Here is a 21,132-nt window from a genome sequence, read left to right as displayed (position 1 = left end):
ATTTTCCCTGCTTCCAGCTTAGGACCAACCAGAGGGAGTCCAATTTGCACTGATAACCAATCATTTAGGGATGTCCCACTGATGAGGTTTGGGGGTGATGGTGGGGTCCAGAGCTGATGGCCAAGAAAGAATTCTTGAAGACGTCTTTGGTGCAAAAAGGTGATTTTGTTAAGACAGGACCCAAGAAAGGATGAGCTGCCCCAGACCCTGAGAAGAGACCGGTTATATACTTGGGAGTTGAGGGAGGTAAAGTCAAGGGGAAGTTCCCAGAAGGATTTTCATATGCTAAAGAAGACTCCTAGGATATGGAGGCCTAGCTATTGTCAAGTTAAGGTTGTTTTTCCCTCTAGCAAAGCATTAGCATTAAGACAGCAGGGAGTTCCTGGAGAGACGCTGGACTCTGCCGGCCTCAAGTGGTTGTCAATGGGCTGCAGGTTAGAAGGAAATTTAATCTTACCTGCCATTTCATTCTTGCCTTTGTTCCCTACGTCACTAATGGAGGGGGTGATGTTGGGGCTCCAGGAAACGGAGTCTTTAGGTTTCTGGAGATTAGCTATTGATAAGATTGCCTTTTTCTTGTAATTTACTAAGATATTTGTAAATAGATGGAGACTCAGGTCGTGCGGGTCGATGATCTCTACCAGTTAGCCATTTGTTTTCCGCTTTCCTTTGTTCTTGGGCAGCCAGGAGTGCCCGAGGAATGTTGCACAATCCCACCTGGGGGTGGGGGGTGTTTGCGAGGTGTCAGCTTGCCTTGTGCTCGCTCATCACCACTTCTAGTTAGCTGCCTACAGCTTCCCGGGCCAACAGCCTCTGACGGGGCGCACCTGGAGCCTCCCTGTTCTCCACTGTCAACTTTGCCAAATCCCCTGCCTGCATGTGAATCTCTGCCAAAATGCAAATGATGGTGGCTGAGTCCCTTGCTGTAGCAAGCTCTGAATAAGTAGTCGTTGCTTGTTCTCATTTGGGTGGCTTTTCTCTATTCACACCACAAGATAGAGATTCTTTTAAGTGCAACTGATGAAGAAAGACCTCGACCATAGTTCCATCTCACCAGGCATCTAAAGGCTCAGGTGGACTGATTTCACTGGCTTGGCTGAGCACCGGCTGTGGGAAAAACACCTTTCTAGGTGCTGTGGGGGCCGATCGCTAGATGGATCGGTGGTAGCTAGGTAGATGGATGGATGGATGGATGACAGGTGGGTAGATCATACATGGAGCCGAAGTCCTTTCCTCCTTCGGGTATAAAGGGGACTGCACCCATGTTCAGGGTGGAGATGGGACGTCAAACCCTGCAGGGCATCAGTGTGGAAGCGCCTCTGCGAGGAGCCGACTCCTTGCGCTTCAGGAGACGTTTATAAACACGAGAAAAGATCTCAGCGGACACATGTCTCTGGACTGCTAACGCTGAAGGGCCAGAAGGGCCCAGACAGGTGAGGAAGAGCGGGCAGGGCCCACGGAGGGACTCAAGAAGCCAAGGGGAGGGGTGGGAAGGGGCCGTGCTCAGCGCGGGGCAGAAATGAGGCCCTCTCGAGAGCTGGCCCGGTGTATCTTCTGTGCACCAACTCCTTAGGGCCCTGGTCCAAAGGTGGCTCCACGTTACAGCATCACCCAGCCTCCAACTAAAGGGTCCCGGGACCTGTCACATGGGGTCCAGGTAGGAGAGCTGGTGGGTACCAAGCCCATCCCAAGTCCCGCCCCCTCCCTCTTCCCGGGCGGCGATTGGTCGAGGTGGCCCTCTCGTTGCTATGACAGCGCCGAGAGCTTCCAGTGGCTCCGCCCCGCGCCTTCCCACCCCGCCCCTTCCCGCCCCAGGCCACGCCCCCTATCTTCCCGGGCCGCGATTGGTCGAGGTGCCCCTTCCCGTTGCTATGACAGCACCCGAACGCGGCCAGTGGCTCCGCCCCACGCTTCCCCATCCCTCCGCCCGCGCTAGTGGGGGGGGGGGAGGCAGGACGGGCCGCGTCTCCATGGCGACGGCGGACGCGGCTGTGCGAGCAGCGTGTACCTACCTACCAGAGACGCGCTGGTGGCGGCGAGGACCGAGACGGGGGCGAGGCCATGTCGGACCTGGGCTCGGAGGAGTTGGAGGAGGAGGGAGAGAACGATCTTGGGGTGAGAGCTCCGGGTGTACGGGGGGGGGTGCTTCCCAGGCGCACCCCCGGAGGCCGACCCCAGTCCCCCGGGCGGCTCAGCCAGGGACGGGGACGCGCCGGCCACCGCGGCCTGGAAGTTGGCGGTGAAAGGTGAAACGCTGTGACGTCTCTGGCCACATCCCTTCTCGCCGCCTCCTCCCCTCCCCAGCCCGCCTCCCATTAAAGGCAAAGATTTCCAAGTCAAAGACTTGGGAAGCGGCCTCGACCCCGCTGCCGCAGTCCGCCCAGGCAGTCTCCTTGGTTGGCGGCGTCACCCCGACCTGCCATGCTGCTCTGTAATGGAGCTCGGCTGCTCGGGATCAAGGAGGATGGAGGAAAGTTCTTTCTGGAAACCTTCAAGAAACGTTCAGAGGGTCTCAGGCTCAGCGAAGGCTTCCTGCAGGCCCGGAATGCCGTGTGCTTTCTTCGGTGTGGTGGGAGGTGACCCGAGTCTCTGGCATTATGCCCTGGTTTGGGCAGCAGAGAGGCGGTATGGGGTGCACATCCCGCGATGTGAGCTGGGTGCAGGGTGGGCATAGGTGTGCGTGCGTGTGTGTATCTATCTATCTATCTATCCATCTCCATATCCACAGATTAACCGTCTAACCCAGGGGTGATCATTTCTTGGCTGACAGGCTGGGAACCCCAGCCACGGTGCGTGCGTTCAGGGCACAGAGTCGAGATAGTTTCAGAATTAACTGAAAACCTAGCCCCTCTCCGGGGCCGGATGTCTTGGTGCCTGCTCCGACCTTTTGGCAATTCTGTGCGCCCGTCTCTCAGCCTCTGCCCCATTTTCTGCTCAAGACTAGCACCTCCATCGCGGGGAGCCGCCTGGCCAGGTCGGAGAGCCAGAAGTGCCTGGAATCTGCACGCTGTCCCCACAGCCAGCGGCTAGCGCTAACAGCACCGCAAACCACAGGATTTGCGCTGCAGGGTCCCTCGTGCAATGAGGCCGAGTCTGGGACACCTCCTGACATCCCCATGCTGGGCGGCCTCCTCCTTCATATCTGTTTCCCCGTCCCCTTTACCGGTTCCTCGGGGAGGGCTTATAAAAACCACTTGCTCGGGGTCTGCTTCCGGGGGAGCCCGACCTACAACATCAGCCCAGGAAGACTTCAAGCTTGTCTCCTCAAATAGCCCTGCTGGTTTGTCACGTTTTAGTGCCCGCAATTTGTAGCTTCAATCACAGCTGGGGTCGTTTTAAAGGGTTCCCTTCCTGTTCGGTCACCCCACTGGCTCAGTAGGGGTGCACTGGGAGGTCTTTTGAGCAGACCTCAAAAGCTTTTATACATTTTGATTTAGACTGACCCCGCAACAAGTGTGTAAGATCATGCCATTTTTACCTTCTGTCCTGAGCACGGATTTCTGAGCTGGATCGTGCTGGGAAAGGGGGTCTGAAGCCCCGGCAGGAACTTGAACTTGTGTTGTAATAAGTCCATGCAGATGTGGGTCTATGTCAAATTGTTACTCTGTGCCTTGGCCCTTTTATTGTCTGTTATGTGCACTCTGCACTCGTGATCAGGTGCTGGAGGAAGGTTTATTTTATGAAGGCTCAGAGGAAACAGGTGAATTGCAAGCTTGTGTTATATATACATACGTGTGTGTGTGTGTGTGTGTAGACAGAGAGAGAGATTTACTTTTCAGATACGTCATTATTTCCATATGAGTCTATGAGTGTTTGAAACTCAAGTCTCTTGATAAGGAAGTTCAACTAAGTGGACTTAGGGACTCTTGTGACAGTTGAGCCCTGTTTACGCCTCAACTCCCCCTTGCTGCTTCCTCTCCCACTGGCGCCTCCTGAGACCACGTGCGCCCAGGGAATCGTTTGAAGGAAGACTTGTCTTTGCATTTTAAGTCCTGGGTTGTTGAAGGAAGCACCAGGGAGGTACTTGTGTGACCGAGGACCGATTCCACCCACATATGTTAGTTCAAACACGTTGCTATAAAGAACGCAATTTGGAATGCCTTGAATTTTGTTTACAGCGTGAAGGGTTATCATGATAAATTACAAGCTCAGACGTGGCAGAGAGAGAGTGAGGCTCCCATCAGCGACAGGTACTAAGTGTGTTACCTTGGACAAATGCCCCATGTCGCCCAGGTGCAGTTACCTACCTCACCTGTAAGATGGGGCTGAGGATTGGGAGGGCTTCAACGAACCACTATTTACAAAATGCTTTAACATATCGTTAGCGCTGAACACACGGTAGCTGTGATGATCCCGCTTTCTTCTGCCCAGGAGTACGACGGGGAACGGAATGAGGCAGGTGAACGGCACGGACACGGGAAAGCAAGGCTGCCCAACGGGGACACGTATGAAGGGAGCTACCAACACGGTAAAAGGCACGGCCAGGTCAGAACTGGTGACGTGAGTGGGTCGTTTTCTCTAGTGAATACTCTATGGGTGAGTATTGAATTCAGGAATGATATGAATTATGTAACCAACGTGTTTCAGGGGATCTACAAATTTAAAAGCGGCGCTCGATACATAGGAGAATACGTTAAAAACAAAAAACATGGCCATGGCACTTTCATATACCCAGATGGATCAAGATATGAAGGTAAGGGGCGCCTGGGTGGCTCAGCTGGTTAAGCCTCTGGCTTCAGCTCAGGTCAGGATCTCGTGGTTCAGGGGTTCGAGCCCCGCATCTGGCTCTGTGCTGATAGCTCGGAGCCTGGAGCCTGCTTCGGATTCTGTGTCTCGCTTTCTCTCTCTGCTTTCCTCCCCTGCTCCCACTCTGTCTCTCTTTTTCTCAAACATAAATAAAAACATTTGTGCTCTAGTGGTGTCCCCTGGGGACTGGACTTGGCTGTCGATGCTCAACTGTAGGAAAGGGCTTAGAGTTCTCCAGATCAGTCAGTCACTCAACAAACACAAGCTGTGCCCCTGTGTTCACAGGGTCGACACAGAAGCCAGAAAGGCTTAATTAGCCAGGTGGGAAATGTGGCCGTCGCTGCGGCCAGCACACTCTCTTGTGAGCCCCTGTGCTGAGGCACGGGGGGCCGCACAGACCCCCATGGGGTCCGGACCCATGATGTTAGATGCCCTGTAGCTTTCTTCTCCTTGAAGCTGCTTCTGCTGTTTTTCTCTCTGACCATCCCCTCTTCTGCTGAACACACGGGTTCTTTAGACCTGGTGGTTCCTTTGATGAAGGCTTCTGGTCCGGGAGACCCTCTGCCTCATCAAGCTGGCATTCCTATGTCTGGCGATTTCTTAGCCACCAATGTTACGTCTCAGGAAGATGCTAATCCCCTTATTTCTGAGACTCCCACTGCAGCCCTCACGCACCGTCATCCTCCACGGTGACTACGGTGTGGATCTGATCGCAATGGGAGGGGGGCGAGCCTGGGGGGAGAGACACAAGTGGAGCGTGCACGTGAGTCTTCAGGAACCATGCAGGGTCCTGTGTTCCGGACTTTTTCTGGGAAGAACTTATCTAGTTTTCCAAGGAGACCCGTGACCCCCAACCCCGGAGCTATGGTGACAGGTGTGACCTTGTGCGGGGAGGCTCACTCCTCGTCTGCAGCACCAGGACTGAATGGATGAACGCAAGCAGGACAGGGCACCTGACAGGTGGCGAGCGCTCAGTGTGCGGCGGCCTGGGAGGTGGCATCACCTCCCGACGGGCGACGCCACGTCCTCCGGGTGCGAGCCACAGCCGCCTGCCCCGTTGCTGAATGAAGGCAGGGCCCAGGAATTCTACAGCAACCATCCTGCCCGCGTCCGAGGTGCAGGTGGTTAATGCCTCCCCGTCAGAGGGGGCATTTCTGCTCGTTCCCTATTTCTCGGAGGGCTTATTCCAGAAGGAGCACCATCTGCTTTTGGAATCGACTTTCAACAATTTAATTTATAGAGTTCGATCGAATTCTTTCCAAACCGTCACGAGCCTGACCTCATTGCCGTCATGTTCTATTTTCATGTAGACGTTAATACAGCTGGAGCCACACACAAATATAGAAAAGATACTCAGAATAAGAGATGGAAGGAGTTTCTAACGTGACCGTCTTTGGAAACAGCTGCGCGTTTTTGTGTCTCCCTGTGGCTTTGTCTTTAGAGGGTGCAGGGTGTAGTCACTACTCGGGGAGTTCTTCTCCGAGGTCAGAAGCTGCCACATCAATCTTAACTCAGGGAGCAAACAACCTTCCGGCCACAAAGTCCATGTGAACCCATGGCCGAATTCGTCACGACTGAGCGTTGGCTGACTGCCACCCTGAGGGACACAGAGTGGTTTCCCGCAGGCTAGCGAGTGCGCTCAGCCTCGGCCCGAGGTATGGGGCGCATTCCTGGTCTCCGAGACACCGAGCTGAGCCTGATGGGGAGCCCGGGGACGGAGCGGACACTCCCGGTTTGCGGGGCCACTTGAGCAGAGGCAGGGAGACGGGGGTGCTTGGCGAAGCAGGGGATGGGGTTGGAGGGGTGAGTGGGTGCCAGACTTTGGAGGGGCTTCTGGACCACCCGCACAGATTGTGAGCTGAGGAGAGGGAGGGCCGATGAGGGCTGGGGAAGGAGAGGGGGCCCCCGTCTCCAGTGCTGGTCCTGCTCCCGGCCGCAAGGAGCGAATAAAGACGATGATGTTTAGCAACAAAGTTGCAGAGAAACAAAGCGCCATGATGACTTGGGGTCGGCCCTTCTGGAAGCTCTCAGGTGGCAGGAGCCGGAGGGAGACACAAATGCTTGGCCGTTGGGGTGCCTGTGGAAGAGAGCCAGAGAAACCCGGATTTTCGTCTCAGCCCCGCTGTGTGGCCTTGGGCAAAGTGCATGATGTCTCTGGTTTCTGGGTGCCGTCCCTGTAAACGCATGTTTCGGTTATCACCCCTGTTCCAGGAGGCCACCTTTCCCACCTCTGCACCGTTTACTGCGGCCGGGGTACCGGTGGCTGGGCCGGGTCTCTAACAGGTAAACTGGGACTTTAAAAAGAAAAAAATATTTTTTTAAGTTTATTTATTTATTTTTGGGGAGACAGAGAAAGCACGAGGCAGGGAGGGGCAGAGAGAGAGAGAGAGAGAGAGGGAGACAGAATCCCAAGCAGGCTCCACACTGTCAGCGCAGAGCCCAACGTGGGACTCGAACCCACGAACCGTGAGATCATAACCTGGGCCGAAATCGGGAGTCGAACACCCAGGTGCCCCTAGACTGGGACTTTATAAAAAAAAGCTTCCTCACCATATCTCGCTGGCTTGAAATTTGGTTTGCAAGTGAATTCTTTTTTTGAACATTTCCTGTAAAATAATTCACACACTTTTCTTGCCATGCTGCCCTGGAGACCAGCTCCCTCGGCCAAGAGAAGAGGACGGAATTGCTTCGTCAGTCGTGGTGTTTTGTTGGGAAGAGACCAAGGGAGGTCTTGGCCCCAGGGGCCTGCTTGGTCAGTTCCTGAACGTTCACACGAGCCAGCTCTGCCCGCTTGTCCCCAGAACCACGTGCAGCCCAACCTTGGCCACAGTGCGAATACTTACACCACAGAAATCGGTGTATGCTACACGTCTGCCCTCCTCCTCCTCCTCCTCCTCCTCCTCCCTTTCTCTTCCTCCCCCTCCTCTTCCACCTCCTCCCTGTCCCATCCTCCTCCTCCTCTTCCTCCTCCTCCCTATCCCCTCCTCCCCTTCCTCTTCCCCCTCCTCCCCCTCTTCCCTGTCCCCTCCTCCCCTCCTCTTCCCCCTCCTCCCCCTCCTCCCTCACCCCTCCTCCCCCTCCTCTTCCCCCTCCTCCCCCTCCTCCCTCACCCCTCCTCCCCCTCCTCTTCCCCCTCCTCTCCCTCCTCCCTCTCCCCTCCTCCCCCTCCTCTTCCCCCTCCTCCCCCTCCTCTTCCCCCTCCTCCCCCTCATCCCTCTCCCCTCCTCCCCCTCCTCTTCCCCCTCCTCCCCCTCCTTCCTGTCCCCTCCTCCTCCTCCTCCCTGTCCTCTCCTCCCCCTCCTCTTCCCCCTCCTCCCCCTCCTCTTTCTCCTGTTCCTTCTTCTTTTATTTATTTTCTTTTATTATTTTATTAAACATTTTTTTTCTATGTTTGTTTTTGAGAGAGAAACAGAGCATGAGCAGGGGAGGAACAGAGAGAGAGGGAGACACAGAATCCGAAGCAGGCTCCAGGTTCCGAGCCGTCAGCACAGAGCCCGATGCGGGGCTTGAACCCACGAGCCGCGAGATCGTGACCTGAGCCGAAGTCGGATGCTCATCCGACTGAGCTCCCCAGGCACCCCCTTCCTTCTTTTAAACTGGTAATTTACAAGGACACAACTGCCCCTTAAAAATCCGGACAAGTCCAGGTACCCGCGTGACTCAGTCGGTTAAGCGCCCGACTCTTCGATTTCTGCTCAGGTCATGATCTCACGGTTTGTGAGTTTGAGCCCTGCGTCCGGCAGAGAAGAGCCTGCCTGGGATTCTCTCTCTCCTTCTCTGCCTGCTCCTCCCCTGCTCTCTCTCTCTCTGTCTCTGCCTCTCTGTCTCTCAAAAAATAAACTTAAAAATTTTTTTAAAAACTCCAGACAAGTCCTCTGGGGACTTCTGCACACTCTGCCTATCCTCGTGGCTACGTTAGGTGCAAACTGTGTTTACTGAATTATTTCAGTTTGGGGATTCTCCGTTCTTTCTGCTCATGGGGCTCCTGACACACGTCATACCACGGAACCCAGGCCTCTTCCTTAACTGTTACCAGTTGCCGAGTCCTGCTCTCCGGGCAGGCTCGGTTCGCCCACCCTGTCCCAAACCTGGGAGCTGCTTCCCGAAAGCACAGTTCTTTCTTCTTTGTGCTGTCTGCCTCCTGCCCAGACGAGGGCAGGCCCTCCCCGTGGGCTCTGTCACCAGTCCAGCTGCTGGTCTGTCCCACAGAGTGCCGAGAACCCTGTGGGACTGACAGAGAGAACGCGTACAAGTTCCTTTTGTAGATGGGTTGGTGGTGGTGGTGAACGTGGAGTTTATTCACGCAAACATGTATTTCTTGGACGATCAACGTATTCTAGGCATGTGAATTCTTCTTCTTTGTGTGGAAGCGGGTCCAGGTTTCCCGTAAGCCGGAAGCTTATACAAGTTTTGGGGGCTCTGTTTAAGAAAAAGAATATAGGGGCGCCTGGGTGGCTCGGTCGGTGAAGCATCCGACTTCGGCTCAGGTCACGATCTCGCGGTCTGTGAGTTCGAGCCCCGCGTCGGGCTCTGTGCTGACAGCTCAGAGCCTGGAGCCTGTTTCAGATTCTGTGTCTCCCTCTCTCTGCTCCTCCCCTGCTCATGCTCTGTCTCTCTCTGTCTCAAAAATAGATAAACATTAAAAAAAATTTTTTAAAAAAAGAAAGAAAAAGAATATAAAATTGGCATCAAAGTAAATTTTGATTTGTAACAAGAAATCAAAATAAATGTAAAGATTTTAAATACTGTGACCATTACAAAATCTGAGGAAATAATATATAAATTTTTATTTTATTGCTATTTATTATTTATCGCTATTTTTAATAGAATTTATTGTCAAATTGGCTTACATACAACACCCAGTGCTCATCCCAGCAAGTGCCCTCCTCAATGCCCATCGCCCACTATTCCCTCTCCCTCACCCCCCATCCACCCTTAGTTTGTTCTCTGTATTTCAGAGTCTCTTATGGTTTCCCTCCCTCCCTCCCTGTTTGTAACTATCTTCCCCCCCTTCGCTCCCCCCATGGTCTTCTGTTAAGTTTCTCAGGATCCACATAGGAGTGAAAACATATGGTATCTGTCTTTCTCTGCCTGACTTATTTCACTTAGCATAACACTCTCCAGTTCCATCCACGTTGCTACAAAAGGCCAGATTGCATTCTTTCTCATTGCCACATAGTATTCCATTGTGTATGTAAACCTCATCTTCTTTATCCATTCGTCCATTGATGGGCATTTAGGCTCTTTCCATCATGTGGCTATTGTTGAAAATGCTGCTATAGGGGCGCCTGGGTGGCGCAGTCGGTTAAGCGTCCGACTTCAGCCAGGTCACGATCTCGCGGTCCGTGAGTTCGAGCCCCGCGTCGGGCTCTGGGCTGATGGCTCGGAGCCTGGAGCCTGTTTCCGATTCTGTGTCTCCCTCTCTCTCTGCCCCTCCCCCGTTCATGCTCTGTCTCTCTCTGTCCCGAAAATAAATAAACGTTGAAAAAAATAAAATTAAAAAAAAAAATGCTGCTATAAACATTGGGGTACGACGAGTCCGCTATGCATCAGCACTCCTGTATCCCTCGGGTATGTTCCTAGCAGTGCTATTGCTGGGTCATAGGGTAGATCTATTTTCAATTTCTGGAGGAACCTCCACACTGTTTTCCAGAGCGGCTGCCCCAGTTTGCATTCCCACCGACAGTGCAAGAGGCTTCCTGTCTCTCAAATTCATGTCCGATGTGCCTGTAGCTTGCCTTTTCCTTGCCTTTCTAGCGAAGAATGGAGTGTCTGTCTGACAACAATTTTGCGATAACACTTTCTAGAGAGAAAATAAGAGAACTCTGTCTCTGGTCTTTGATCAAAAATCGATAGAAATTAGCTTTTGAAAAAAATTGTTCCCTGTCTAGAGAAGAGTCGTTCAGCTTAACAGCGTGTTATTAGCAACGCCGTGTGAGTCTTCAGGATAGCTGTCGTCTTCGGAAATCTGTATTCAGTTTCTTTCATCTCGGGGCTGGAAGGTTTGAGGACATTGTTTGAGGATGCTGCGAGTCTCCCAGGGCAGGAATCAATCTTCACGAATGGGCAGCAATCACTAGCTACTTTGCTGCGGTCATTCTGGTAGAGGTGTTACGAATTTTATGGTAGCTTTGCCGGTTCCAGTATTTCAGAAATCAGCAGGAACCTGCTCGGAGGTAAGTCGGCGGGGACAATCAGTGAGGGAAGAGTCCACGCCCGGACGCTGGTTGGCAAAGGTGTGGCGTCCAGTCACGCGGAGCAGGTGCACAGGTGGGGCGCCCTGGGCGCCCGGGCTGGGAGAGTGTGCGGGAGTGTGGTGAAGAAGGAGGTGGGAAACGGCACGAGATGGTTGCTGCTGGATCGGTAAACCCACGCAAGCAGAGGGAGGGTGGTGTGGGGACTGGTGGCGGCCGGGCGGACAAAACCCTGGTTTGAGTCCTGGCCACGCCACTGACCGGCCGTGATACCTGCTGTCGGCACACGCGGGTGACCGCGGCCCACGTGCCCAGACCTGCATGCGGTGAGCCCCTGACCCAGCTTCCCCTAACCAGCGCCCGACGCCACGCCATCCAGCCAGAGGGGCAGGGGGACAGCGGGGAGTCACGGTGGGAGGTGAGGGTCGCAGCAGGTGGCGGCTGTCCTTCCCTTCTCACCCGGGCCCGCTTTTGTGTCGTCCCTTCCAGGGGAGTGGGCGGATGACCGAAGACACGGTTACGGCGTCTACTGCTACGTCAATAACGACACCTACACCGGAGAGTGGTTTGCTCACCAAAGGTGCGCGTTTTCCCCTCAGCTCGGTAGACCTACTTACGTAACGAGAACAGGATGCTGTCTTATTAAGAAGCAGAATCATGATAAAAGCCCACTAGCCTGCCCTTGCCAGGCAGTTCAAACCCCTCACGGCTTTAAGGTGAGCACGCCGGGTGGCACGTCACGGGGCAGGTGCACGTTGTGGGGAGCGTATGTGGTCTTTCGTCCGAGAGCCCCGGGGGACAAGGAGGGCACAGAAGAACCCTCCTGGGGACACGGCCACAGCTCCCGGGAGCGCTGCCTCTTCCCCGCGTGGACCGGCCGAGCTGCGGGAAGGTCGTCCTCGTGCAGCCGGCGATGCCCCTCCCGCGAGCGGGCACACGGGGCAGGAGCGCGCTTGGACGGGGCGCAGACAAGCCACATAGAGGCCACGCCCAATTTTAACGTCTGTCTCAGAAACGCGGGCGGTTTTCCCCATGTCGGAACAAAGCGCACTGCGTTCTCTGTCTTCCCCAGGCACGGGCAAGGCACCTACTTCTACGCCGAGACGGGCAGTAAGTACGTAGGCACCTGGGTGAACGGACAGCAGGAGGGCATGGCCGAGCTCATTCACCTGAACCACAGGTACCAGGGCAAGTTCTTGAACAAAAACGTAAGTCACTGGCAGCAACGTGTGCCCCCTCCCCCCGTCTGTGTACATATGTGAAGGAAGAACCCTAAAATCTCAGGAAGTCCTCCCGCCCCCTCCAAGTACAGGGAGCAGGTGGCCGTGCCTCTCCCCGGGTCTCTGGTGCCTACAGAGGGCAGCGTGGAGGGGGGCAGAGTAGAGAGCGAAATCCTCCCTGCCCCCCCAGCAGCGATCCAGCCAATCCTTGTAACACGGGGGGCATCCTTCCTCTCCTACGTGCTCCCCGTCATGGCTAGATCGGACGTGAAGCATCTCCTGCGGTTGTGCGTGCGGGTGTCTGGACTTTCTTTGCCCCGGGAGGCCCGGGGCCGGAGCCCCGGGGAGGCCGAGCCGTGCGTGAGCTTGCTTCCTGCAGGCTAGGCCACCCACCCTGGGCCTGGACTCAGGCGTGCCCGCGTTCAGTCTGCAGTGCTCGCGACTGCTCATTTCTGTCTGGAGGGCTCCGCGGCTTTGCCGAGCCCTGGTGGGGATACGGAGAAACTCCGGCTAATTCAGCACCCACCACGCTGCCATCCCCCGTGGCCTCAAGCAGGCGTTGGGCAGAAACTCTCCCTGAAGAGTTTCCCGAGCAAATTCAAGGTGTTGGAAGTTGACATGGGGAATATTTAACTGATTTCAGTGAGCCGCCTCAGACTCTCTTAAAACTCAGTTTTCATTTTCGTGTCGTTCATGCCCTAACTTTCCAGATTCTCCTTTCCAGTGTTTGTAAAACAGCACATTTCCCCCAAATCTATATGCTGCATATATGCAATTATACGGAATTCCCGGCAAAATTCTCTTGGGACGTTTTTTGGCATGGGGAGGTATGTGGAGGGAAAGAGAAGTCGGCAGGAGTTAATCGGGAAGAATCAACGAGCCTAGATGAGCCTGGAGGACAAGGGCTTTGTTCTGCCGGGTAGTGAAAGTGTGCTAGAAACACAGGAGTTCAGCTGACCCTTGAACAGTGCGGGGTCAGGGGCGCTGACCCCCACACAGCCGAAGATCCACAGATAGCTCTTGACTCTCCCAAAACGTGACTGCTAACAGCCTGGTGTCGGCTGGATGCCTTACCAGTGACACAAACAGTCGATTAACACACACTTTGTACGTCGTAGGTATTATACACTGTATTCTTACAATAAAGTAGCTAGAGGAAAGGACACGTTATTAAGAAAATCATAAGGAAGAGGGGCGCCTGGGTGGCTCAGTCGGTGGCACGTCCGACTCTCGGTTTCAGCTCGGTTTCATGGTCTCGCGTTTCGTGGGTTCGAGCCCCACGTTGGGCTCTAAGCTGACAGCGCAGAGCCTGCTCGGGTCTCTCTCTCCCTCTCTCTCTGCCCCTCCCCCACTTGTGCTGTCTCCGTCTCTCTCAAAGTAAGTAAATAAACTTAAAAAAAAAATTAAAAAAAAGAAAACCACAAGGAAGAGAAGATACATTTACAGCGCTTTCCTGTATTTATTGAAAAATATCCTCGTGTCAGTGGACTCGTGCAGCCCAAACCCACATTATTCAAGGGTCAGCTGCCCATTCCAGTTGTAGGGCACCCAGACACGTGGCCCCCTCTGCTGCCCACCTGAGCTCCAGCCTCCAGCCCTCCCTTCTTCCCCTGCTTCTTCTCCCAGGGCCGTGTGACCCCCCCCCACCCCCCCCACGTCTTTCTGTGCAACCCACATGCACACACTTACATACGTGGGAAAACATTACATCAGGACATGGAAACATACACATTTGCGCATTTGGGGATATCCGTGTAGGTTAGACCCTGCAATCGTGGAGTCCACAAATATTGACATTTTAAGTTGTGATCGATGCTGCCAACCTCCCTCCAAAGCTGTGCCAGTTTGCACTCCCGCCAACGGCAGTCTTTAACTTTTTTGCAAATCCGATGGATAAAAAAATATTTTCATGTTGTTTTAATGCGCTTTTCCCCGATTCCTAGTGAAGTCCAGCAACCTTACACCCTTTTGCTACTGGCTTGACTTTTCCTCAGAGAATCATCTGTTCCAACCCTTGCCAACAAATTGTTAAAACAAATTTAAAGCTGTGATAAATGAAACCGAGATACGCGAGTGGAGAAATACAGATCAGTGACATGGATTAGAGAGTCCGGGGACAGATTCAAGTGCCTACAGTAATCTAGCTCCGGAAAAGGGCGTCGTTTTAAGTCAGTGAGGACCCGACAGGGACAAGTCAAAGAGTGGTCCCAGGACCCTTGATAACCACTGGGGGTGGGGCAGGGAAGCAATGTCAGGGTTCCCCCTCTAGCATTGGATGGAGACATGCGAGGACAGGAAGAAAGGTTTAAGCGTGAACAAAGTCACAGAAAAAAAATAGGTGAATGTTTATTAACTTTGAAATGAGGAGAGAGGACTCTCTAAACAGAAATAGAAAAGGAAAACCCAGTAGAGCTTGTTGATAAAAATAACCCCTTATAGATTAGAATGCACTATAAAGAAAATTTAAGAGGGGTGCCTGGGTGGCTCAGTCGGTTGAGTGTCCGACTTTGGCTCAGGTCATGCTCTCGTGGTTTGTGGGTTCCAGCCCTGCATCGGGCTCTGTGCTAACAGCTCAGAGCCTGGAGCCTGCTTCAGATTCTGTGTCTCCCTTTCTCTCTGCTCCTCCCCTGCTTGTGCTCTCTCTCTCTCTCTCTCTCTCTCAAAAATAAACATTACAAAAATTTTAAAAAATTTAAGAGATACACGACCAATGGGGTTAGGGTATTTCTAACATTAATATAAATATAAAGCACTTATATCAATCAGTGTGATTTAAGTGGCCAAAAAATGTTTAAAAAAAATTCAACCCTACTAATAGCTTAAAAATGTGACTTCATGGTGAGATCCTGTTTTCTATATGTTAAAAAAAAATGTAAAAGTATGTTAAAAAAAAATCTAAAAGTAGAACAAAATGTTAATGCCCAGGAAAAAACAAGAGTTTGAGGACAAGGTGTTCTTGAGTGCTGTTGTGGGAAGGGACATTATTGGAGGCTCATTCTGGTCAATAGATTTAAAAAAAATACGTATGTCTATATCTTTTGTGTGTAAATATGTGCACAGTGTATGTGCGTGCGTGTGCTGTTGCCCAGAAATTCCACTTCTGGAAACTTCCCCGCGGAAAATGTCAAGAGGGGACATAAGATGTGACTCTCTTTGTGTTTCCTGCGGTGGCCTTTGTCCAAGACTAGTATCGGCATACCAAATATTAGCGGAGTAAATGGGTGAAACAGACTATATTAACTCTTGTTTTTAATAGTTTTTTTAATGTTTATTTTATTTTATTTTATTTTTTTCAACGTTTATTTATTTTTGGGACAGAGAGAGACAGAGCATGAACGGGGGAGGGGCAGGGAGAGAGGGAGACACAGAATCGGAAACAGGCTCCAGGCTCTGAGCCATCCGCCCAGAGCCCGACGCGGGGCTCGAACTCCCGGACCGCGAGATCGTGACCTGGCTGAAGTCGGACGCTTAACCGACTGCGCCACCCAGGCGCCCCAATGTTTATTTATTTTTGAGAGGGGGGAGGGGCAGAGAGAGAGGGACAGGCAGAGAGAGAGGCCCTCGGCAATTCCGGGCGCCACGAGTACAAAAAGGCTTTCTTTAACCCGCACCGGCCTTCCCGCGACGTGACTTTGGGCGGGATTTCTGCAGCAGGTGCACTGGACGTTGGGCGGTGAACTTGGGAATGAGGTGCTTCTCGGTTTCCCTTTGCTCGCAGCCCGTCGGCCCTGGAAAGTACGTGTTCGACATTGGATGTGAGCAGCATGGGGAGTACCGTCTGACAGATGTGGTACGTGGCAGACCGCATACTGCTTCTCTTTTCGTGGGCGACCGAGCTGCCCCGTGACGTGGACCCTACGGCCCCGACGAGGTCGGACGGGAGTGGTGCCAGCCCTCGGCATCGTCCACGCTCTCCTCCTCCTTCTGGGCGTGCGGGCGTTGGTTTGGCCCTCAAGTGCCAGGGCTGAGTGGTATCGCGTCACGGTTCTCGCCGGAGCCTGTGCGTAGCTCTGGCCCCGAGTCGGGGGGCTGTGGTCCCCCCAAGTCCGTCCAGCGACACTGCTCCCCGCGTGCGGCGGGTAGCTCTCCTAGTTTTGTCTTTTTGTCCCTCTCCGGTACTCAGCAGTAATGCTAATGCGACCTCGGTTCTCCCTGGTCGAAGCGGAGATTAGCCCCGAATGAGGTCATTAGCAGGCATCCGTGTGTGTGTGTGTGTGTGTGCGCGCGCGCGCGTGCTGGGGGAGCGCCGTCTGTGCTGGATTTCCTGTCCTTGTCACCTGATGGGGCCTGTAGGTAACAGGCACTTTATCTACAGCACCCCCCACGTCCCCTGGGCACCCCCGCACCCAGCCGCTGCTCAGCCCCTCTTTTCCTGCTGGGCTCCACTTCCTGTGTGTCAGTCTCCCGGAGCCCCTGGGTCCCCCAGACAGCCTGTGGTTCCCAGAGGTCTGCAGAGTGAACGTCCACCTTCTCTGCAGTGGCCGGGACGCCGTATGAGCCCACAGTGACCCGTCCCCTGGCCTTATGGCCCCTGCTTGCCTTCACGGCCCCTTTGGACCAGCTGACACGGACCGAGGTGGGGCCAGCATCCTAGCTCACCACCCAATATGAAACGGCCCAAATGCTCGATTCTGTTGCTAAAACATAGGCCCCGCCCCCATGGCCAGTAGAGGACGCGTCGTCTGAGCGAGGGGCTCCCAGGAGCCGACGCGCCTACCAGCAAGGAGAGGGGTTTGACGCGTCAGCCCCACGGGGTACGGCCCCCCGCATCTACGTCAGCGCGGAGCCCCGTGCGCGCGCGTCAAGTGCAAACGCAGTTAATTGCTGTGCTGTTGGATCGTGACAGCGACGTGGCGCGTGCTCGCTGGGCTCCGCCTGGGGCGGAAGCCTCTTACCCGCCCCCCGGAGGAACCCGTGGGCTGAACTCATTCCACTGCCCCCCCGAATCTGGCCTTTGTGGTCTCACTAGTGGTCGCACAGTTATTTTGCTTTGTGAAGTGATAAACACTAAAACAGCGGCGTCGTGGGCGGTTGAAATGTGTCCCGGGAGAAGTTCTCAGAGGTCAGGGCCTCTAAGTAGGGGAAAGTAGGAAGAACATTCTAACAGCTCTAAGGGGGAGAAATAGTGCCGTAAGCCCCTAGACTGCTCCTGTTCGGGAATAAGCCCGCGTCCCAGGCCACCCTTGTGCCTTCTGGGACGGCGACTGGTCTGTGATGAAACAGAGGAACCCAGTGTCATGGTGCACGCAGGACGCGAGCCGACGGGGGCTCCAGGGGCGGTCCCCCGGGCCTGGTCCTGGGCCTGCTTCGTGGGCATCACCGGGGCCTCCGCTAGAAGCGCAGGTGACTGGGACCCACCCCGATGTCCGGACGCGGCCGCTCTGAGCCGTGTCTTCACGGGTCCTCTGCTGATTCTGGGACGGTTCCCTTTGCAGCATGGCCGTCCTGGGGCATGGGTGCCACACGACACGGGGGACGGGGCTCAGATATTTTGAAACTGCCTCCTCTATTTCCAAGTGACTCAGAGGAATAGGGAGGTGGCTGTCACTCTTTGCCATAGGTATCATCCTGTATGTGACAGTGACGCTTTCCACACTTGTGGGCTGATATTCAGACCTTTGGAATTTCGGAATAGCTATAAAGCTGGGGAGGAGCTGGTCTGCTTGGCCCGGTGGGCGTGTGCCGGCCGCTGACCATTGTCGGGATTATACACTCTTACAGAAGACCCCACGCTTAGAGGTGATCAACGCTCGGTCTGCTTTCACAGAATTCCATTTTCCCTGCAGAATCCTCGATTCTAGAGCTTTTAGTGTTTAGGCCCTTTCATATTATATGGTTGTCTCAGGACCCTCTCTGTCCCGTCCTTACGGTGATGCTGGTCTCATTACATATAAAGAATCTGGGAGCTGGAAAGTGTGGCCAAGCGCGGGAAGGCGCACTGAGCCTGGGTCAGTTCCCAGCTGTTCCAGAGGGAAGGCTTGGGAGTGTCGGGTCTGAGAGCCGTTCACGGCATGCATGGGGGAGCGGGCAGGTGCCGCGTGGCGATGCCCGTCCGCACCTCGTCCTAGCGCTTCCCAGACCCACCCTCCAGCCCAGATCACCACCAGGGCCAGCTGGCAATCGGGCCGACCCCTGAGCCGTGCGGTGACAACGCCCGAGTGGCCCCTCACTGTGAGCATCCCATGGCGAGTTCACAGAGACATCAGTAATTTTACATTTTCAAACTTAAAATAGGAAAGAGGAGAAGAGGAAGAGGAGGAGGAGGTGACCCTGATGACCGTCGTTCCCAAATGGAAGGCCACCAGCATCACAGAACTGGCTCTGTGGACACCGACCCTCCCCGAGGAGCAGCCACCTGCGGACGGGACCATCCAGGAAGAGGCTCCGGGACCCGAGGGTGCGGGGTGTGGGGGTGGGCGCCTCCTCTCCGTGGGCCGGTGGCCGGTTGAGCTCTGGGAGTCAGACTCAGCCTGTTTCGTGTGCAGGATGTAGTCAGGGGGCCGGGAGCCTTGGGGGTCGGACCCTCCCGGCGGGGCAGGAAGGAGCAGTGGCAGAGACTGGCTGGAGGGACAGCCTGGCTGGTTCCACGGGAAGGCCCTGTGGTTAAGAGCCCCCCCCTCCCGCCTCGGTCAGCGACTGTCTGTGGGCGAGAGCTCGGGCAGGGCCGACAGCAGCTGGGCAGCAAGTCCTTCCCGAGGAGGGTGCGGCCTCTGTGCCCGGCCCGGGGTCTTCCCGAGAAGCAGCCACCGTGCCGTAGGACGATGAAGAAGGTGACACTGTGCGGGGGTCCTTGCGTCGCAAGTGATTGAAACCCAAACCCGAACTGGCCCAAGTGAAATTATACTAACGCGCTGGGGTCCCTACCGCTGTGGGGTCGGGGGTGGAGGTGCCTCCCCGGGCCTGGTGGGGTCAGGCCTCGGCTCTCTGGTCTCTGCTGTGTGCACTCCGTCCCCTTTGGAGAGCGGTGCTCACCGACTTCATCAGATTGTGGCCCCATCAGCGCTGGAACCCTGGGGACAGAGCGTGTCTTGTCAGTGGGGAGTAGAGTTCCCCCTCTGCGCCCCTCACCGGGGAGCGGGACAGGCGCTCCTGGTGCAGGCTGGACTGGGTGACTTCGGGAAGGGGGGGGGTCCCCGGAGGGGTGGCGGGCGCCCTATCAGCAGGAGGCCGCCTGAGACAGGCCGCAGCCCACACGACAGCGGTTCTCATGGCTCCGTCTCAGGTGGCGGGGAGCCCGCGGAGGACGACCAGGCTCTGGCGGACCTTTCCGAGGGGGAGGCTGACCTCACAAGGCCTGGGGAGGACAACGAAGACGCCACCAGGGAGGAGGGGCGCGAGGAGGGCCGAGAGGAGCTTCGATACGGCGCCATCGACCAGGGTGAGCTCTGTAGGTCTGCTTGGGGCTGCAGGTTCCTGGAGCCTTTGAAGGTCTTCCGAGAGCTGTGGGCACCAGCAGTCCAGGGAGGGCTCTCTTCAAACCGGATTTCTTTTATCTGATTTAAGGCGGGTGTGTTGGCGCTGAGGGGGCGGGTGGTCTGGGAACGGCCGGCTCTAGACGGTGGTTGGAGGGCCAGGGGCCCCGCGCAATTTAGTTTGTCTCTGTTGCAGAGTAAGAGCAAATGTCTTTCCCGGTTTTTTGGAGATACCTGAAAAGATGAACTCCCGTAAATCAGGTTTCAATCTAAATGCTTGAGGCGCATGGAGCGTTAGGCTTTTGTTGGCAAGTGATTGTAAGCGCTGCAGGGCCACACCCGAGAAGCCCGCGCTGGCGCCGGGTGGCCCGTGGCTAAGGGGCGGCCCGGTGACGTCTCACTTGTCCCCCTGCCTCCTGCATGTGGACCGGACGCCCCAGGGTTTGCGAGGGGGGAGTAGGCTGCGTCCGTAGAGCATGGAAACAGCACGGAGAGGCTGATACGGAGTATCCCCGATGGGATGACTGGGTGCTTCCCAGGGGAGCCGAGAGGCACTGAGGGCCCGACAGGAAGTGAGCGGAGAAGCATGTGCCATGTGCCCGCGTGTGCCTGTGCACGCCTGTGTGTGCCCGTGTGTGCTTGCGTGTGCCCGTGTCTTCCTGCCGTGTGCCTGCGTGCACAATTACCCGAACTCGAGACTTAACGTGATTCTGACAGTGTGTCTGAGGTTCACCCTGCTCATCACTTCTGACATGTTACAGAGCCCACTTCCCAAAACAAGGTAACTTGATTTCATGAAGCATTCAAGATAACATCTTTCCAGAATGTAGCAAGTCCCCGCTTTTCTTTCGATTGATGCAAAGGCCAAATAGTGACCCCTCGCGCTTGTAAAGCTGCCCGTGTTTGGACGGCGTGTGGGCAGAGACGTTCCCGAGCTCACACTCGCCGACGTGAACATTCTCAGCCTGGACCTGGAATACAACTTTGCTTAATGTATTAACCGGTGCCAAAGAAAAAACCCACCAGTGTCTGTGTGAGATAGAATTGAACATTCCTTTTTTTTTTTTTTGCCCGAGAAATGCTTAATATTTATGATACTATTCACTGCAAAAGACCTGTTAGCTCACAGAATTTCAAGATAGCAAGAGGGACGTGGGATATACTCATGTTTCTTTGTCCCCCCACCCTCCAGGAAATGTTAATTTTGAAGAAGAGGAAAGTAAGCAGGGAGAGCAGCCCGCGTGAGGGGAAGCAAACGGGAAGAGTAGGAGAATGCGTCACAAACGCGCTGTTACTTGGCCCGCTGACGCGAGTCCATCCAACTATCTTACTAGTTGTTTATATGGTTCACTATAGTGACAATACGAATAAATTTCTTCCTCATCCTTTGCTTGTGGAGGAGCTTCTGCTTACAGTTCTTTAAGCCAGAAGTCGCCAGGTTATTCTGCTGTGTTTGCCCAGTGGTCTTTTCTCTTGGGACAAAGAAAGAGGTCCCACGACCCAGACTCCGCAGAAGATGGTTCATGGCAGCGGCCTCCTGGCCGAGCTCGTGGAGTAACT

The 21,132-nt window shown here is 54.8% G+C and overlaps 1 protein-coding gene across 1 annotated transcript; it reads left to right on the top strand.

The window, feature by feature from the left end:
- The first annotated feature begins 2,061 nt into the window (after positions 1 to 2,061).
- On the top strand, positions 2,062 to 20,817 carry RSPH1 (radial spoke head component 1). The gene is made up of 9 exons (XM_047100495.1): positions 2,062 to 2,115; positions 4,372 to 4,485; positions 4,588 to 4,693; positions 11,430 to 11,520; positions 12,013 to 12,148; positions 15,879 to 15,950; positions 18,395 to 18,557; positions 19,383 to 19,538; positions 20,765 to 20,817. Exons 1-9 carry the CDS (start codon positions 2,062 to 2,064, stop codon positions 20,815 to 20,817), a joined length of 945 nt encoding a protein of 314 aa, XP_046956451.1.
- Positions 20,818 to 21,132: the final 315 nt, after the last annotated feature.

This window comes from Lynx rufus, unplaced genomic scaffold, assembly GCF_022079265.1.
Source record: "Lynx rufus isolate CCGP_SWC_20201006 ecotype Redwood Valley unplaced genomic scaffold, mLynRuf1.p SCAF_5, whole genome shotgun sequence".
Classification (NCBI taxonomy): Eukaryota; Metazoa; Chordata; class Mammalia; order Carnivora; family Felidae; genus Lynx; species Lynx rufus.
This window is presented reverse-complemented; position numbering and strand designations above follow the sequence as displayed.